General features: G+C 36.6%; 1 protein-coding gene across 1 annotated transcript in view; it reads left to right on the top strand.

Moving 5' to 3' along the window:
* The window catches only part of LRRC63 (leucine rich repeat containing 63), a gene marked incomplete at both ends in the record, with an annotated part of 32,140 nt that extends 17,179 nt beyond the window's left edge, over positions 1-14,961 (top strand). Inside the window, 4 exons of the mRNA XM_081296795.1 lie at positions 6,446-6,529; positions 9,438-9,677; positions 14,643-14,803; positions 14,921-14,961. Coding sequence (XP_081152921.1) covers positions 6,446-6,529; positions 9,438-9,677; positions 14,643-14,803; positions 14,921-14,961 — 526 coding nt within the window. The remainder of the gene's footprint in view (positions 1-6,445; positions 6,530-9,437; positions 9,678-14,642; positions 14,804-14,920) is intronic.
* Positions 14,962-15,270: the final 309 nt, after the last annotated feature.

Genomic DNA, 15,270 nt, shown 5'->3' with positions numbered 1-15,270 from the left:
AGGTGTATCGTGGAAGCCAGATTACTTCAGAAAAGGAGGATGACTAACAGTACCAAGTACAACAGAAAAACTCGGGTTAAATCTGAGAACAATTTCAGTGGAATGGTAGGAACAAAAGCCAGTTTGTAGTGGGTTGAGAGAGAAGGGGAGGAGAGAAATTGGTAATGATGAGTATAGAGACCACCTTTTGGAGAAATCTGGATGTACCAGGAGGAGAGAGATTCAATAAAAGATAGAAAGAACATGGGATCTTAGAAACATTTTTGTTAGTTTTTTTTTTTTTTTGACTCATAGTGGGATAGGGAGGGGGAGCATGGGAGGAATAGACGAACTCTAGATAGGGCAGAGGGGTGGGAGGGGAAGAGAGGGGGCATGGGGTTAGAAATGAAGGTGGAATGTGATGATCATTATTATCCAAAGTACAGGTATGAAGACACAAATTGGTGTGAATATACTTTGTATACAACCAGAGATATGAAAAATTGTGATCTGTATGTGTAATAAGAATTGTAATGCATTCCACTGTCATATATAATTTTTAAAAAATAAGTTTTTTTTTAAAAAAAAAGACTCGGGAAGCTTGGTGCACTGGTGCTTGCCTATAATCCCAGAGGCTTGGGACACTGAGGCAGGAGGATTGAGAGTTCAAAGCCAGCCTCAGCAACGGGTGAGGGGCCAAGCATCTCAGTGAGACCCTGTCTCTAAATAAAATACAAAATAGGACTGGGGATGTGGTTCAGTGGTTGAGTGCCCCTGAGTTCAATCCCTGGTACCCCCCCCCCCCGCCCACAAAAAAAGACTCAGGCATATTCACAGAATGATGAAAAGGAATAAGTAGAAAATAGACTGGCCGGCTGTATGGCTGTATGGAAGGATGCCTGATGGGACAGAACTTCACAATCTTACAGGAGGTGGAAGGGAAAGGAGTCATGGGCACAGGTGGAGATCCTGGTCTTGAACAGGAGGAATGACCCTATCTCCTAAAACCGGAAGCAGGCTCTGAGAATGAATATGGAAAAACATGCAGTCCTGTGGGTGGGAAAACCGGAAACCCACTTATTAACAACAAAAAATTTCAACTCCTATTATGTGTCAGTTGAGGGAGATGACTCTGAAATGACTTGAATTATAGTCATCTTTGAGTGTATGAAGAATGATGATTAAAAAGGAGGTTTGAAGACACTTGTAATGATTTAGTATTGCTTTTGAGCTAAGAGAGCAAAGCTGATGCCTGAGGCAGAGCCAGGAGCCAGGAGGGAAGGACATCGAAGCCAGTAGGTTGAACTGTGAGTTGAAGATGATGATTCCCTGCCTTGAAAGCAAATGGAATTTACCCAGTTGGATTCCTAAATTGCTTAGGATTGGTAACTGCTTTTTAATTTTTCATTTTCTCCCTTTTGAACCAGAATGTCTATAACTGTTATTCAATGCCTGCCCCGTTGTATCTCTTTTTTTTTTTTTTAAGAGAGAGTGAGAGAGAGAGAGGGGGACAGAGAGAGAGAGAGAATTTTAATATTTTTATTTATTTTTTTTCCTTAGTTCTCGGCGGACACAACATCTTTGTTGGTATGTGGTGCTGAGGATCGAACCCGGGCTGCAGGCACGCCAGGCGAGCGCGCTACTGCTTGAGCCACATCCCCAGCCCCCCGTTGTATCTTAAAGGATGATAACATTGCCTTAGTTTATTAGACTACCAATGGAGAAAATATTGTGTCCCCAGAGAGATTAAGTTTGGAACCTCACCTCCACCTGCTTTAAAGCATGATGTTTGGGTTTGAGTTCAGAAGAGATGTTGAACTTTGAGTTGACACTGTAATGGGATGAGACCTAGGGGAGTTTGGGATCTCTAAAGGTATTTTGCAGGTGGGGTAGAGGTAAATCTCTAGGATGGACTATGATCAGCAGAATAATTGTTCCTAGAGATGTTTGCATCCTAATCCCCACAAAACATGGATATGTTACATGGCATGGAAGAGGAATTTAGACTAGATACCAAAAGGTTTCTAATCACTGATTTTAAAAAGTAGGGAGATTATTCTGGATTATCCAAATGGACCCAGTCTAATTCCATGAGCTCTTAAAAATAAAAGGGAAGCGGCAGGATTTAAAAAAGGAGGCAACCTGTGGACCTGCTCTTACTGCTTCGAAGGTGGAAGGCGGCCATGAGTCAAGGAATGCGATACGGCAGTTTGCAAAACCTGGGAAGGGTCATTAACTTGCTGTCAACAGGAGCTCAGAGACCTCAGTGCTGCAGCCAGAAGGAACCAAATTCCAGCAACAGCCTGAATGAGCAAGACACAGATTATCTAGAGAGGGATGCAGCTGGCTGAAGACTTAATTTTAGTATGGTGACACAGTGCCAAACTTCTGACCTATGTAACTGTAAAACAATCAATCTTTGTGACTTTAAGGCACAAAGTTAATGTTGCAATTTAAATGGCACCAATAGAAAGCTAATATAAAATCACTTCTGAATCTCACATATTCATAGAATAAGTAATATACACAGTAAATAAAGTACCTAGTAGGTAATAAATGGAGTAACTTAAAAGGTAATGTTATGAAAAAGAAGAAAACAGAATGGTATAAGGAAGTGAGAGTGGAATTTTAAATGGGATTTTCAGGTGGGCCTTATTTAAAAAGGACATTTGAAGAAAGCATGCGGTTAGTAGTATACATTTAGCAGGTCAAATAAAATTTAGCAGTACTTTATTAAATAAACAACTAGTTTGAAGCCATAATATTAGAATTTAAATTAAGATGTATACTTTTTTGCTGGGCCAGGTGGCTCATGCCTATAATTCCAATGAAGTGGGAGGCTGAGGTAGGAGAATTTCCAGTTTGAGAAAAGGCTCAGCAATTTAGTAAGGCCCTCAGCAACTTAGTGAGACCCTATCAAAGAATTTAAAAAAATTTAAAAAGGCTGGGGTAAAGTGCCCTTTCTTCCATTCCCACTACCAAAAAAAAAAAAAAAAAATGTTTACAGCACATGCCTGTAATCCCAGCAATTTGGAAGGTTGAGACAGGGGGATGGCAAGTTCAAAGCCAGCCTCAGCAATTTAGCAAGGCCCTAGGTAACTTAGCCTGACCCTGTCTCATAATAAAAAATAAAAAGGGCTGGGGATGTGACTTAGTGATTAAGTACCCCTGGGTTAGACCCCCAGTACCAAAAACAAAAAAACAAATACCTCAAAAAAACATGTTTAGAAGATCACCTTTTTCTAGTCTTCTTATCATCATCTAAATTTTCTTATCACTTCCATATTATAAAAAACATTTTTTCTCAGATATATTATTTAGGTGACTTTTTAAACTTTTTCTAAAACTGTGATGAAGTTCTTTCACTATTATCTTCCTACTCCTCACTAGATCTTTCTGCTTTCATGAGACTCAACATGGCATCTTTGAAAAGGCTAGGGACTGTCAGAGGTGAGCTTTGCCCCTTAGATGCTATAAGCTTAACTTCAACACTCTTAACCTTAACTTCAATTTCTATCTGGAAGTTAGAAAATAAGAAAACCTTGTAAATTATTTTTTACATTCTCTTAATGATTTCTACAGATTTTTTGTTTCCCCTTGATCTAAGTTTCAAAATCAAAATGAAATATCCAACATTTAAAAAATTATATAACAGCTGACTGTTTCAATGTAGGTGAACTAAAAGTTAATGAGGAAAAAAATCTATTTGGTAAGAGCACCAATTCACAGAGGCTGCATTTTTGTTTCTGATGGTTTGCTCTGACCTGGTGGGGCATCTGGTATGCAGCAACATGGATGAAGGAAGGCCCATGTTTTGGAGGCAGAAAGAACTATCATTCCAGCCATGCCCCTTAGAGACTATCAATGTATCTTCAATTGTCCCATGTCATGTTTGGAATTTTGCAATCATGAGAGTTCTTTGATTTGTTTTTTTGAAAGATTTATAAAATAAAGATAATAAATCACTTTAAAATCCAAAGTTTTTTTTTTCTTTCCCCAAAACTTTTAGATAGAGAAGATAAGAGAGAAAAGGAAACCAAAAAAGGAAAGAAGCTTGTTTTGGTGGTGTCATTACAACCTTTCGTGAACAGAGAAAAACACATATGTCATAAACAAATACTATTTGCTACCAAAACAACTTTTGGGAATCAAACCCTGAAGTTATGCAGAAGTAACTATCACAAAAGTTCAAGAAAGAAAAAAAAAAGTCTTTATCTTTTTCTTAGTGGCTAGCAGAATAAAAATGACATAGAAAATTGTAACTTTTAACTATCAGAATCAAATGTTTGCTTTCCTTGTCTGATTCAGTTTGCTTTAATGAGCAGGCAGTTTCTTTGGGAAAGATAATCTATTTAGAACAAAATACCCAGCAACTGATCTTGAGAACTTATACTAACAGCTGGTTTTTCTGTATTAACAACTAATGTTGCATACTTTGTTTTTCCATATTGTTATAGATTAAAAGGGGGGATTAAGTTTCTTTGTCTCCACGTATCTGATACCTGAAAAAAAAGGATAAAAGTCTTGCAATGGTATGGTGAAAGAACATTCTAAATTGGCATGAACATACAGTATGCTACTAATAAATGATATTTATTATTTGATCATAACCATTAAAATATGTAATTATTAATGATAGCCTATTCCTCCAAGCTAGCATCAGGGCTCTAAGCACCTATTGCCCAATAATGTGCTGGTAAATAAAGCAATGAAATAAGTGTTAAGAACTCTATACATCCTAAAGAAAAAAAAGGGACAGAGTTGGTGCTAATGGTGTATAGAGTACCAGAACAAACTGAGGGCTGTCTTAGACATATTTGCTTTCTAAAATCACATACAGATGAGGTCAGTCCCACTCTGGAACCTAAGCTGCTTCCTTGATGCTGCCCACCAGCCTTATTCAACTTCCCAGTCATTAGGACATATCATCCACCTGAAAGCCTGGAACTAGAATAAGGGGGAGGACAGGATGAGACAAGAAAATAAAATATATTTTGAATTGCAAAATATATTTGAATTGCAAGCATTTATTGCACAATGCTACAGGTCCCATGATAGAGGCAAGCAGAGAAGTACAGAAGAGAAATCTTCCCACTCTGAAAGAGTCAGAAGTAGTTCCTTGAAAGAGCTAATATCTGAACCAAGACTTAAAACTTGAAAGACAAGTCAAGTGTTGGGGAAAATACATGTGGTATTTGGAAATACGTGAGAACTAGTTAATGCAGAGAATTTTAGCAAATAAATTTTAACAAATAAAATAATTTTAGCAAATAAAATTTGTCCCTGGACTACAGGGACAATGGAGAAGAGTGTGAAAGGTGAGATAGACAAGTAATCTGGAGCCAGGTCCTAAGGACCTTTGTATGTCATGCTAAAATAGTAAAAAGTTAGTGAAATACCCTGTTAATGATGCCTTAGTTAATAATCATGCAAATAAATTTACATCTTTTATTTATAGGGAATCAGAAAGACATTTGAGGATAGCACACACAGAAAGGGGGATTTTCACAAGAGGTTTTGATAAATATTATATATTGAGCCCTTCAATTCCAATCTTCAAGAAGTTATTCCCACTCCCATCCCCCAGGAGACAGGGCTTGTGGCAGAATAACAGTATTCTTCAGTTCTTATAACTGCATAACTTGTTATAAAGTCTTGGCATTCTTTGGTTTTTACTTATAGGAACTTATCTCAATGGAAAGAATGATCAAAGGTATTTCACCATGGAAGTCTTAATGCAACTGGACAATCTGAATGGACAATGTTGCTGAACAATCTGTGTCCATATGGAAACTCAGAATGTGACCTTATTTCCAAATACATGCAGTTCATAAATGCAGTTAGTTAAATTACCATGAGGTCATACTGAATTAGGGTAGGCCTTAAGTCCAATAACTGGTATCCTTATAGGAAGACAAAGTCCAAGATGGGAGTTCTGATGTTAGAAGCTAAGGGACCCCAAGGACTGCAGGCAGCCTCTAGAAGCTGAGAGACATGTAAGGGACGTTTTCCCTCAGAACCTCTAGGAGGAATCAGCCTGCTGACATCTGGAGTTTGGCCTTCTGGCCTCCAGAACTGCAAAAGAATAAATTTCTGTTATTTTGAGCCACCTGGATTGTGGTTCTTTGTTATATCAGCCTGAGGACACTAATACAGCAACCACGAAAAATGGAGTGTGTGTGTGTGTATGTGTGTGTGTTTTAAATGCTTTTAAAAATGTCTCAGGTGCCTTTTTCTAAATGGGGCTTTACCCACTCCAAATATCTCAAACAAGTCTCATTGGATAGATAAATAAATTTTAGAAAGTAATTACCTCATATCTAATGAAAAGATGTCTACATAAATGTCAAGATATTAGCAAGGTACAACTTCTGTACTATCACCTATTAACATAAATATTTGATTCTTTTATTCCCAACTATGACAAATAGATAGTCATATTTACAATTAGTTTTCTCTGTTTTAGGTTATTTTCCTTGGCCCATCTTGAGGAACTTGATATTTCCTACAATGAAATTACTTCTATTCCGAATGATATCCAGAAACTCAGGTATTTGGGGATTAGTAAGTACAAAGAAAGTCATGTTTCCCTTAAAGATATTTGGTAACAATTGTGATGGAGAAACTTGAGTCCTCTCATTTATTTAGTAGCAAGCAATGAAAAATGTGAGCTACAAAATTCATAGAACGGTTCTTATCTATTGCATCTTTATAAGGAAATACACATTATAAAATGCTCATAATACTTAATGTAGTTTTAATATTAAACTCTGGTTCTCACATTAATAAAAAAGAAAGTCTGAAGTTTTTCTGTGTCTTTCTAGATCAGTATCATACTTTTTTAAATTTATTTTTATTTTAATTAATTTATTTATTCTAACTAGGTATATGTGACTATAGAATGCATTTTGATTCATTGTACACAATTGCACTACAACTTTTCATTTCTCTGGTTGTACACAATATAGCATCGCACTATATGTGCAGTCATACACATACCTAAGGTAATGATGTCTGTCTCAAGATCCATTGCTTGCTGCTGCTTTGTCTCCTCTTTCATCTCATCTTGAATCTAGAAAGATGTCTGCTTTAAGTCGTTGACGGGTTAGAGTGTTCCTGAAGATCTTTTCTCCGGTTAGTAGCTTTTTTCTCTGAATCTTGAAGATAACAGACAAAGGATGTCATCAATGGTGGAAGATCTGGCTCTGCAGCCCTCCCTCTCCATCAGCATTTCCTCCCCATCTTCCAGCATGGCAGGCCAGGTGCCTGATGTCAGTTTACTCTTACTTTGTAAGCGGCTCTTATTCTCATCTGAGAAGCCTTAAGGTTCTCTCATCATCTCTGATCGTCAGCAATTTCATAAGGTTATGCTTAAGAGTGGATCATTTTTCTTTTGTAAATCTGTCTTTCCTTGGATTCAGGGAACTCTTAATCAGCCAGCTCACACTTCTTTAAGACAATACGCTAAGTGATTGCCTCTTCCATCTTTTTCTACTTCTCTTCCTGAAATGACTATTATTTATATATTAGGTCTACTGGATCTATCTTCGGTGTCACCTACGTTTTTCCTCATGATTTTTCTTTATACTTTTGTTTTGTTCTGAATCATGCCTTCTACTTGGCTTCTGATTTGGATCTCCACAAAGGTCATGTTCTTCTGTTTATCCACTTAAATCTTTTATTTCACAAATCATGCATTTGGCTTCAAGAAAGCATTTGGATGTTTGAGTGTGCACACATTTGACTCTCATTGTTTTTCCTGTTCCCACCCCAACTTCTTATCTGTCTCTCCACAGAGAGTGCTTGCTTCAGGGCCACTGTCCTGTGCAATGTGTCTGTTTTTCTCGTCTGGTAGCTCTTCTGCTTGCCCAATGGCAGTTGAGAATGTCACCACTCAGAACAGCAGGAACGTCAGTGATGTCTCAAGGAGACTCCTCTGCCCCCAGAGTGCTCAACTTCGAAACTGGATGTGGGGGTCTTCCAGCTTCAAATATTGTTTGGCCAGCTTAACTCCCCAAAACCCATAAATAGGAAGAGGGCACCCAAACTTCTGGTCCTCACCATGGATGTCCTGGGAACATTTGCTGGCTTTTCCCTTGCATGTACCACACTCATTCTGGTTGTCCACACAGGACTTGTCCTTGTCAGCGGGGGCTGCTACAGCAATGTCCTGTAGGCTTGGTACCTTGTGTATAACAGAAACTCATTTTTCATGTTCTGGAAGCCCAGAAACCCAATATGAATATGCAAGTGAATTTGGTGTCTGGCTAGGGTGTGCTGTCACGTACACAGCCACCTTCTCCCTCTTGCCTCCCATTATACAAAGAGCCAACTGAAGCCTGTTTTATCCTGCTTATGAGGGCTGTCCACCCCAACCTAATCACCTCCTAAAAGTTCTACCTCCAAATGTCATCACCTTGAGGACAAAGATTTCAACATAGGAATTAAGAGGGACATAAATATTCAGCCCATAGCCAGACTCTCTGCTTCTGGCATGTTGGCTTGTGTTTGATGCAGAGGAAAAAGTGAGCATGCTAGTTCTCTCCTTCAGGACCAAAACAGCCTGGAGTCTTGCTCACCTGTACCAGACCATGGGAGGCACAGGTCAAACTGGAAGAATTCTGTTATCTTCTTAGCCTCTTTCTGTTTTAAACACAGAAAAAGGCTGTCACCTTCAAACACATTTTAATACTGTTAGTAAGGGTCACAATATGAGACTAGACTGTCAATGAGAACCTAGAAGCCCCTTGCTCACCGCCTAAATTCCATTTTCCAGCCGGTTCACCTTTAATGCGTATGAAATTTTGTTGGCCTTTGACTTCGATTTTTATGTGTCCCTCATGAACAGATACTTTTCTGTCTGCTTCCAGCGCTAATTAGAAAGGAGATAAGTGACTGTGAAAAACACTACTGAGACAAGTGAAAATAAGAAAATCAGTAATGCTGGTTTTCCGAATAAAGGACCAAGGATTATTGAAAGCAATTGACACAGTGAAGACTTAAGGGGACTTGGGTGTTGAAAAGTCAAAGCATAACATAGCACGTGGTACATTTTGATGGCATAAATTTCACTGGTTTTATTACCATTAAATGACAAAAACATGTTGATGTTCAATTTTCTATAAAAGCATTTTTTTCTGTATGTTTTTTATACTGTATTATATAATGTTTGTTAGTCTTCCTGTGATTGTGGACATTATTTCTTTTTCCATACTGATGGTCCCATTCAAAGACCTTCCAAACAGGCACCAATTGAGCACACAAAGTGTACTTATTTGTGTAACAATATATTAGTTCAGTTGTTTCATATGTAAATTCTCTTGATTTTAAGGAAATACTTAAATACACATGTGTTTTTTCCTTGCCACTAAATTTGTTGCCAGTTTTTAAGAACGCTGGGACAGAATTGCATAAATATTGCATAAATATCTTTAAAATGAGATTATCTTTATTTACAGATCACTTGACAAACTGATTATTGATGGGAATTACTTGTTTTTTCTTCCACCTGGAATTTTGAAGCTTAACCTGACAAAAATCCAGCTTGAGAATACTTTCACTCATCGTAGTTTATGGGTCGAGAATTGTTTCAATAGTCCCCAACAACTTACTCACCTGTGTGCTTTGTTCATTGTCAAAAATGATCTACTTGGTTCTTATGATAAGATCCCACTAAAAGTTCAAAAGTTACTGATATGGTGAGTAAATTCTGAAGTACTTCAGACCAAAGTACACCTTTTAGTATCTGAAATGTCTTCATTAAGGGCTGGGGCTATAGCTCAGTGGCAGAGTCTAGCATGTGTGAGGCACTGGGTTTGATCCTTAGCACTACATAAAAATGAACAAATAAAATAAAGGCATTCTGTCCATCTACAAATACAAAAAATGTTTTTAAATTTCTTCATTAGGGGCCAAATAACAGTTTTACTAAATCACACACACACACACACACACACACACACACACACACAAGCACATCATCTACAAAAGCATACACACAATTCTTCAAATTGCCCCTTTCAGCTTTTCAGGATAATAATACAGTCTGAATTTAGTGCCATTTTTCTCAAGTTATTATATAAATCCAATATAAAGAGTGGATTGCTGAAGTATATTGACAGTATTTACACAGCTCTTACATAAATCCTTTCTGTGAGTTACTAAGTACATAGAAGTGGTTTCTTTTTTTAATATGGACACAATACCTTTATTTTATTGGTTTTATTTATTTATGTATTTATTTTTTTAATGTGGGACTGAAGATCAAACCCAGTGCCTCACATATACTAGGCAAGTGCTCTACCACTGAGTCACCACCCCATCCTATATATGTAGTTTTTTTTTTCATTGAACTACAATCTTTTTATTTTTTTATTGGTTGTTCAAAACATTACAAAGCTCTTGACATATCATATTTCATACATTAGATTCAAGTGGGTTATGAACTCCCATTTTTACCCCAAATACAGATTGCAGAATCACATCGGTTATACATCCACATTTTTACATAATGCCATATTAGTAACTGCTACCTTTCCTATCCTCTACTATCCCCCCTCCCCTCCCCTCCCATCAGAAGTGGTTTCTTAAAAAAAAATTCCTCCACCCAGGGAAAATGATTGCTCTACTGTGGTAGAGACCTGGACAGAGCAACTGCTCTCCTCCAGTATCCATGACCAATTGTAGAGTCATTACCTGATCTCAGGACTAGAATTCTTAAACCCCTACATACTTATAGCTCACTTAAGCTTGTTTCTTATTTCCTTCAGATAGCATGAAACCATTTTTACTTAAGTATTAATCATCAGCACTATTGATTTAATAAATACTATTGTATGCCTAAGTTTCCCTGGAATGTCTAAATTACCAGTATTGACTCAACAAAAGGCAGATGCTATAGTTTGGATCCTGAATGTTCTAGAGGACCATGTGTTAATGGTGTGGTCTTGAAGATAGTACCTCCAAGTGGAACCTTAAAAGGGTAGGGCCTACCAAGAGAGGACTAGGTAATTGGAGACATGCCTTTGGACGGGATTCTGGAGTCCAGTTCCATCTTCTTTCTCTTTGCTTCCTGGCCATGAGGTGAGTGATTTTACTCCACCACTTGCTCCCATCACGATGTGTTGCCTCACCACAGATTCAAAGCAATGGGACCAACTGATTATGAATAGGCACCTCCAAAACTATGAGCCAAAACAAACCTTTTCTCTTTTAAAAGTTGAAAAACTCAGGCATTTTGTTAGAGTGATGCAAAGCTAACACAGCAACCATTAAAGAAACGTAAAAAACAAAAAATAGTTAAAGATCTATCTATAAAAAAAGGATCAAGCCAAGAAGTTTTCAATTTTAATATATTGAAATTTCAAAGCACATGAAATTTTATTGCAAACAAGAAAAATTTTTAAATTCTCCAAGGGAAAAATGTTTTAAAGAAGTAAAACCCAAGCAATTTCCCTTCTCTCTCCCTTTTCCTGGTTATACAAAATTACATACAAGAGGAAGTGAGGGGAAAGGGAAAAATAATACAAGGGAGAGAAATGAATTACAGTAGAGGGGGTAGAGAGAGAAGAGGGGAGGGGAGGGGAGGGGGGATAGTAGAGGATAGGAAAGGCAGCAGAATACAACAGACATGAGTATGTCAATATGTAAATTAGTGGAAGTGTAACTGATGTGATTCTGCAATCTGTATATGGGGTAAAAATGGGAGTTCATAACCCACTTGAATCAAAGTGTGAAATATGATATATCAAGAACTATGTAATGTTTTGAACAACCAATAAAATAATAAATTAAAAAAAAGAAGTAAAACCCAACTTGTAAAGATTTAGATTCACCACAAGGTTGGGAACGTGAACCTGAGATTCCTGAATTAAAGCTAGACCCAAAGAAGGCCTACATGGTTCCAGAGCAAAGAACCACCAATGTATTGGACATTCTCGATTTATACAGCAAAGATTCCAGGAATTTAAGTTCAATGAATATTATCTCATAATTTAAAGAAATTTACAAACCATCAAAAATAAAAACCAGAAGAAACAACTAACATGTACTAATCTTCAAGAATCTAAGGTATTAGTATTATTTATAGAATATGTAAATGTTTCAAGAAATAAAATATAATTTTAAACATAGTTAATAAGTAAGAGATTATCAAATATGGCCAGGAAAATACGGAAAAAAACTTTAAACGAAACTAAATTCTAGAAACTAAAAATGTAATACTTCAAATCAAGTTGGTGCATGAGTTAAACAATAGTCATGCATACATGAAGAGAGAGGCAGAAAAATCACAGTTAAGACAGAGACAGGAAGAAGGAAAAGCGTTTACATAGACTTTGAGAGCCAAAAAGTGAGAACAGAATAGCAGAGTCCTCACTGGATGAGATGATGGCTGCAAAGTCTCAGAAGTAATGAAAGGTGTGAATTCACAGACAGCTCTGCACTGGCTCAGAAAGGTACCTCATAGTGAAAATGAAGAACACCAAAGACAAAGACAAGAAACCAAAATCAGCTGGAAGAAAACCACAAGTAACAGCTGAGGAACTGTCAGCAATAGCACAACAGTGTCTGAAAAAATATTATATTCTGCCTGGCAAAACTACCTTTCAAAAAAGAAAGACAAAGAATGGAGTTTTTTGGAGGAAAACAAAACAGAGAATTTACTCTTAATAGATTTTCCTTAAGGATATGCATCAGAAAGAAGGAAAATAACTACAAAAACAAAGTCCAAAATGTAAGAAGAAATAGTGAAAACAGAAATTTAAAAACAAGTAAGCAAACATAATCTCTATGAAATGATAATAATAGCAATGTCTGTAGCATAGGTTTAAAAGGAGATATGGCTAAAAGCAGACATTAAATAGAAAATCTTTAAAAGATATTTTTATGATAGTAAAAACAATGTATCTAGGAATATACCAAGTGAAATATGTGTAAGATATTTATGAAAAACAATGAAAAAGTAAAGAAATCTGAATATAAGGGGAGGGATACATATTCAATACTAAAAATACAGTAGATATTCTCAAATACAGCTATAAATCCAATATATTTTTGGTCAAAATCCTAATAGAATTTTTTCAGGAACTTGATGATCTGATTCTAAAATGTACATGGAAAAGCAAAGGCTCCAAAGTAGCCAGAGAAAACCTGGAAAAGAAGTCTAACATACGGGGCTTGCAAGACTTTATATTAAAAGTTAAAGAAAGTAAAACAGGTTGGTATTAGGTAAAGGGAAGGACCCACTTAGTAATGGAAGAAGAAAACATAGCCCAGTCATTTTGTTTTCATGCATATGTGAAAACTCAATATTTGACAGAATGGCACCGTGGATCCAGAGGGAGAGGCTTTTCAATAAATGTTGCTGAAACATTTGCTCATTTTCAGAGAAAAAAAATATTTAAAATTAGATTTCTGCTAGGCATATGTCACCACCATTCACAAAGATCATTTGTGAAGATCATTTCCAATAGTGTTAAAAATTTAAGTATGAAAACCAAAACCTTGAAGCTTTTAGAAGCAAGTATAGGAGACTTATCTTCATGGCATACAGGAAAAGACACCTTGAATAAACCACAGAAATGCAAACAGTAAAGCAAAGTTTATGAATTGGATCCAAGAGAGAGATTTTCACAAATACAAAATACCATCAATGAAATTAAAAAAAAAAAAAACAAGTCATCGACTGAAATAAGATATGTCAATGCTTATAAAAAGTTGAAACATGTATATCTTCCACAGATCAATTAGTAAAGATATAACCCAGTAAGTAATAGGAATATGCAGTTAATTCATGAATGATACAGATAGCAGATGACTAAGAGGAATGTTAACCTCACAAAATGTGAAATAGCAACAATGGATTTTTTTTTTACTTACCTGTCTTATCAACTTTTAAAAGATTGATATTGTGTTGACTTTCCATGCCTGAAGACAGAACTATTGGCTACTGTTGGTGGTAACTGTAAACATCTGGATGCTTCATGGACAACAATTTGACAGTTTGTTACTTACCCCTTAAAACAGCAGTTTAAAAATCTTAGGATTCAGCCTTATGGAAGTAGTTACCTGTGAACACAAGTCTGTTACAGGGATAGTAACTACAGCTTAAATGTGCATCAGAAAGAGAGTGGTAAAATAAATTGTGGTCTACCCAAACTATCAAATGTGCTATCAGTAAGAATGAAGTAAAACAAAATATATCAATATGGAGAGTTGTCTAAGAAACTATACATAATACTTTTGTTTAAGAAAACTAATATTGTGTTACACATTGTATACTTCATTATTTGGCACTTTTAACATTTAAGTTTTTTGTCCTTACCAGGGGTGCTTAACCACTGAGCCACATCCCCACTCCTATTTATTTATTTAATTTTGAGACAGGGTTTTGCTAAATTCCCTAAGGTCCCACTAAGTTGCTGAGGCTGGCTTCAAATTTGTGATCCTCCTGTCTCAGCTTCCAAAGCCACTGGGACTACAGGCATGGGCCACAGCACCCTGCAGCATATAATTTTTCACTTGATTGTAAGTGCCACTTCTAGAGGATAAGCTCAATGAAGAGAAAGGTTGTATGTTATAGTACCTTGGATCTTGCCAAGCGACAAGTGTTTTTACTTTGGTAGAAATTTATTACATGTTCACTTGATGTTTCTCCATTTCAGCACATCCAGGTGTGAATGGTGCCTTGGTCCCAAGTTTGGTGAAGGTTTTCGTATCATCCAATCCTACAATATCTTTGGAGCAACAGAGCTTCCTGTCATGTTTCATGTGTGTGCTCTTTCCTGCTATAGGAAAATAAAGGAGAGCGGTTTTGCTTGTGAAGGTGATGTTTATTACAATACATATAAAAATTGAACAAAAAAGATAATACAGTGGTTTATCATTCCCTCTGTAAAGGAGGGTAAAGTTTATGTTTAGTCATTCCTCTCTTTGCATACAGGTTCTGACAGAAGTGTCTTCTCAGATGAATTCTCTGTGTAATCTAACTTCTTGTGAAAGTTTGTGATTGGTAGGAACTCGTTGCAGAATAATTTTACTCAAAAAAGATTAGTAAAGGCCTCTGAATTTCAACAAAGATTTAGAAAATTTCTTTCCATAGCCTGTTTACCATAAAAAGAAAAATGCTCCTATGCTTTGCCAAAAGATTTGGTGCATTTGATCTTTCAATGCATCCTCAGTAAATGAAAAGGTAGCATTTTGAAGGCATCACTGAAGTTTGTGCTACAGATGGCTTCAATGTTATGCAACCCAAATTCTCAATGTTTGTGTGCATTTCTTTGGAAATCTGTT

This window comes from Spermophilus citellus, assembly GCF_964194105.1.
Source record: "Spermophilus citellus genome assembly, chromosome: 1".
NCBI lineage: Eukaryota > Metazoa > Chordata > Mammalia > Rodentia > Sciuridae > Spermophilus > Spermophilus citellus.
Note: the sequence above shows the minus strand (reverse complement) of the source record. Positions and strands in the feature narration are given on the sequence as shown.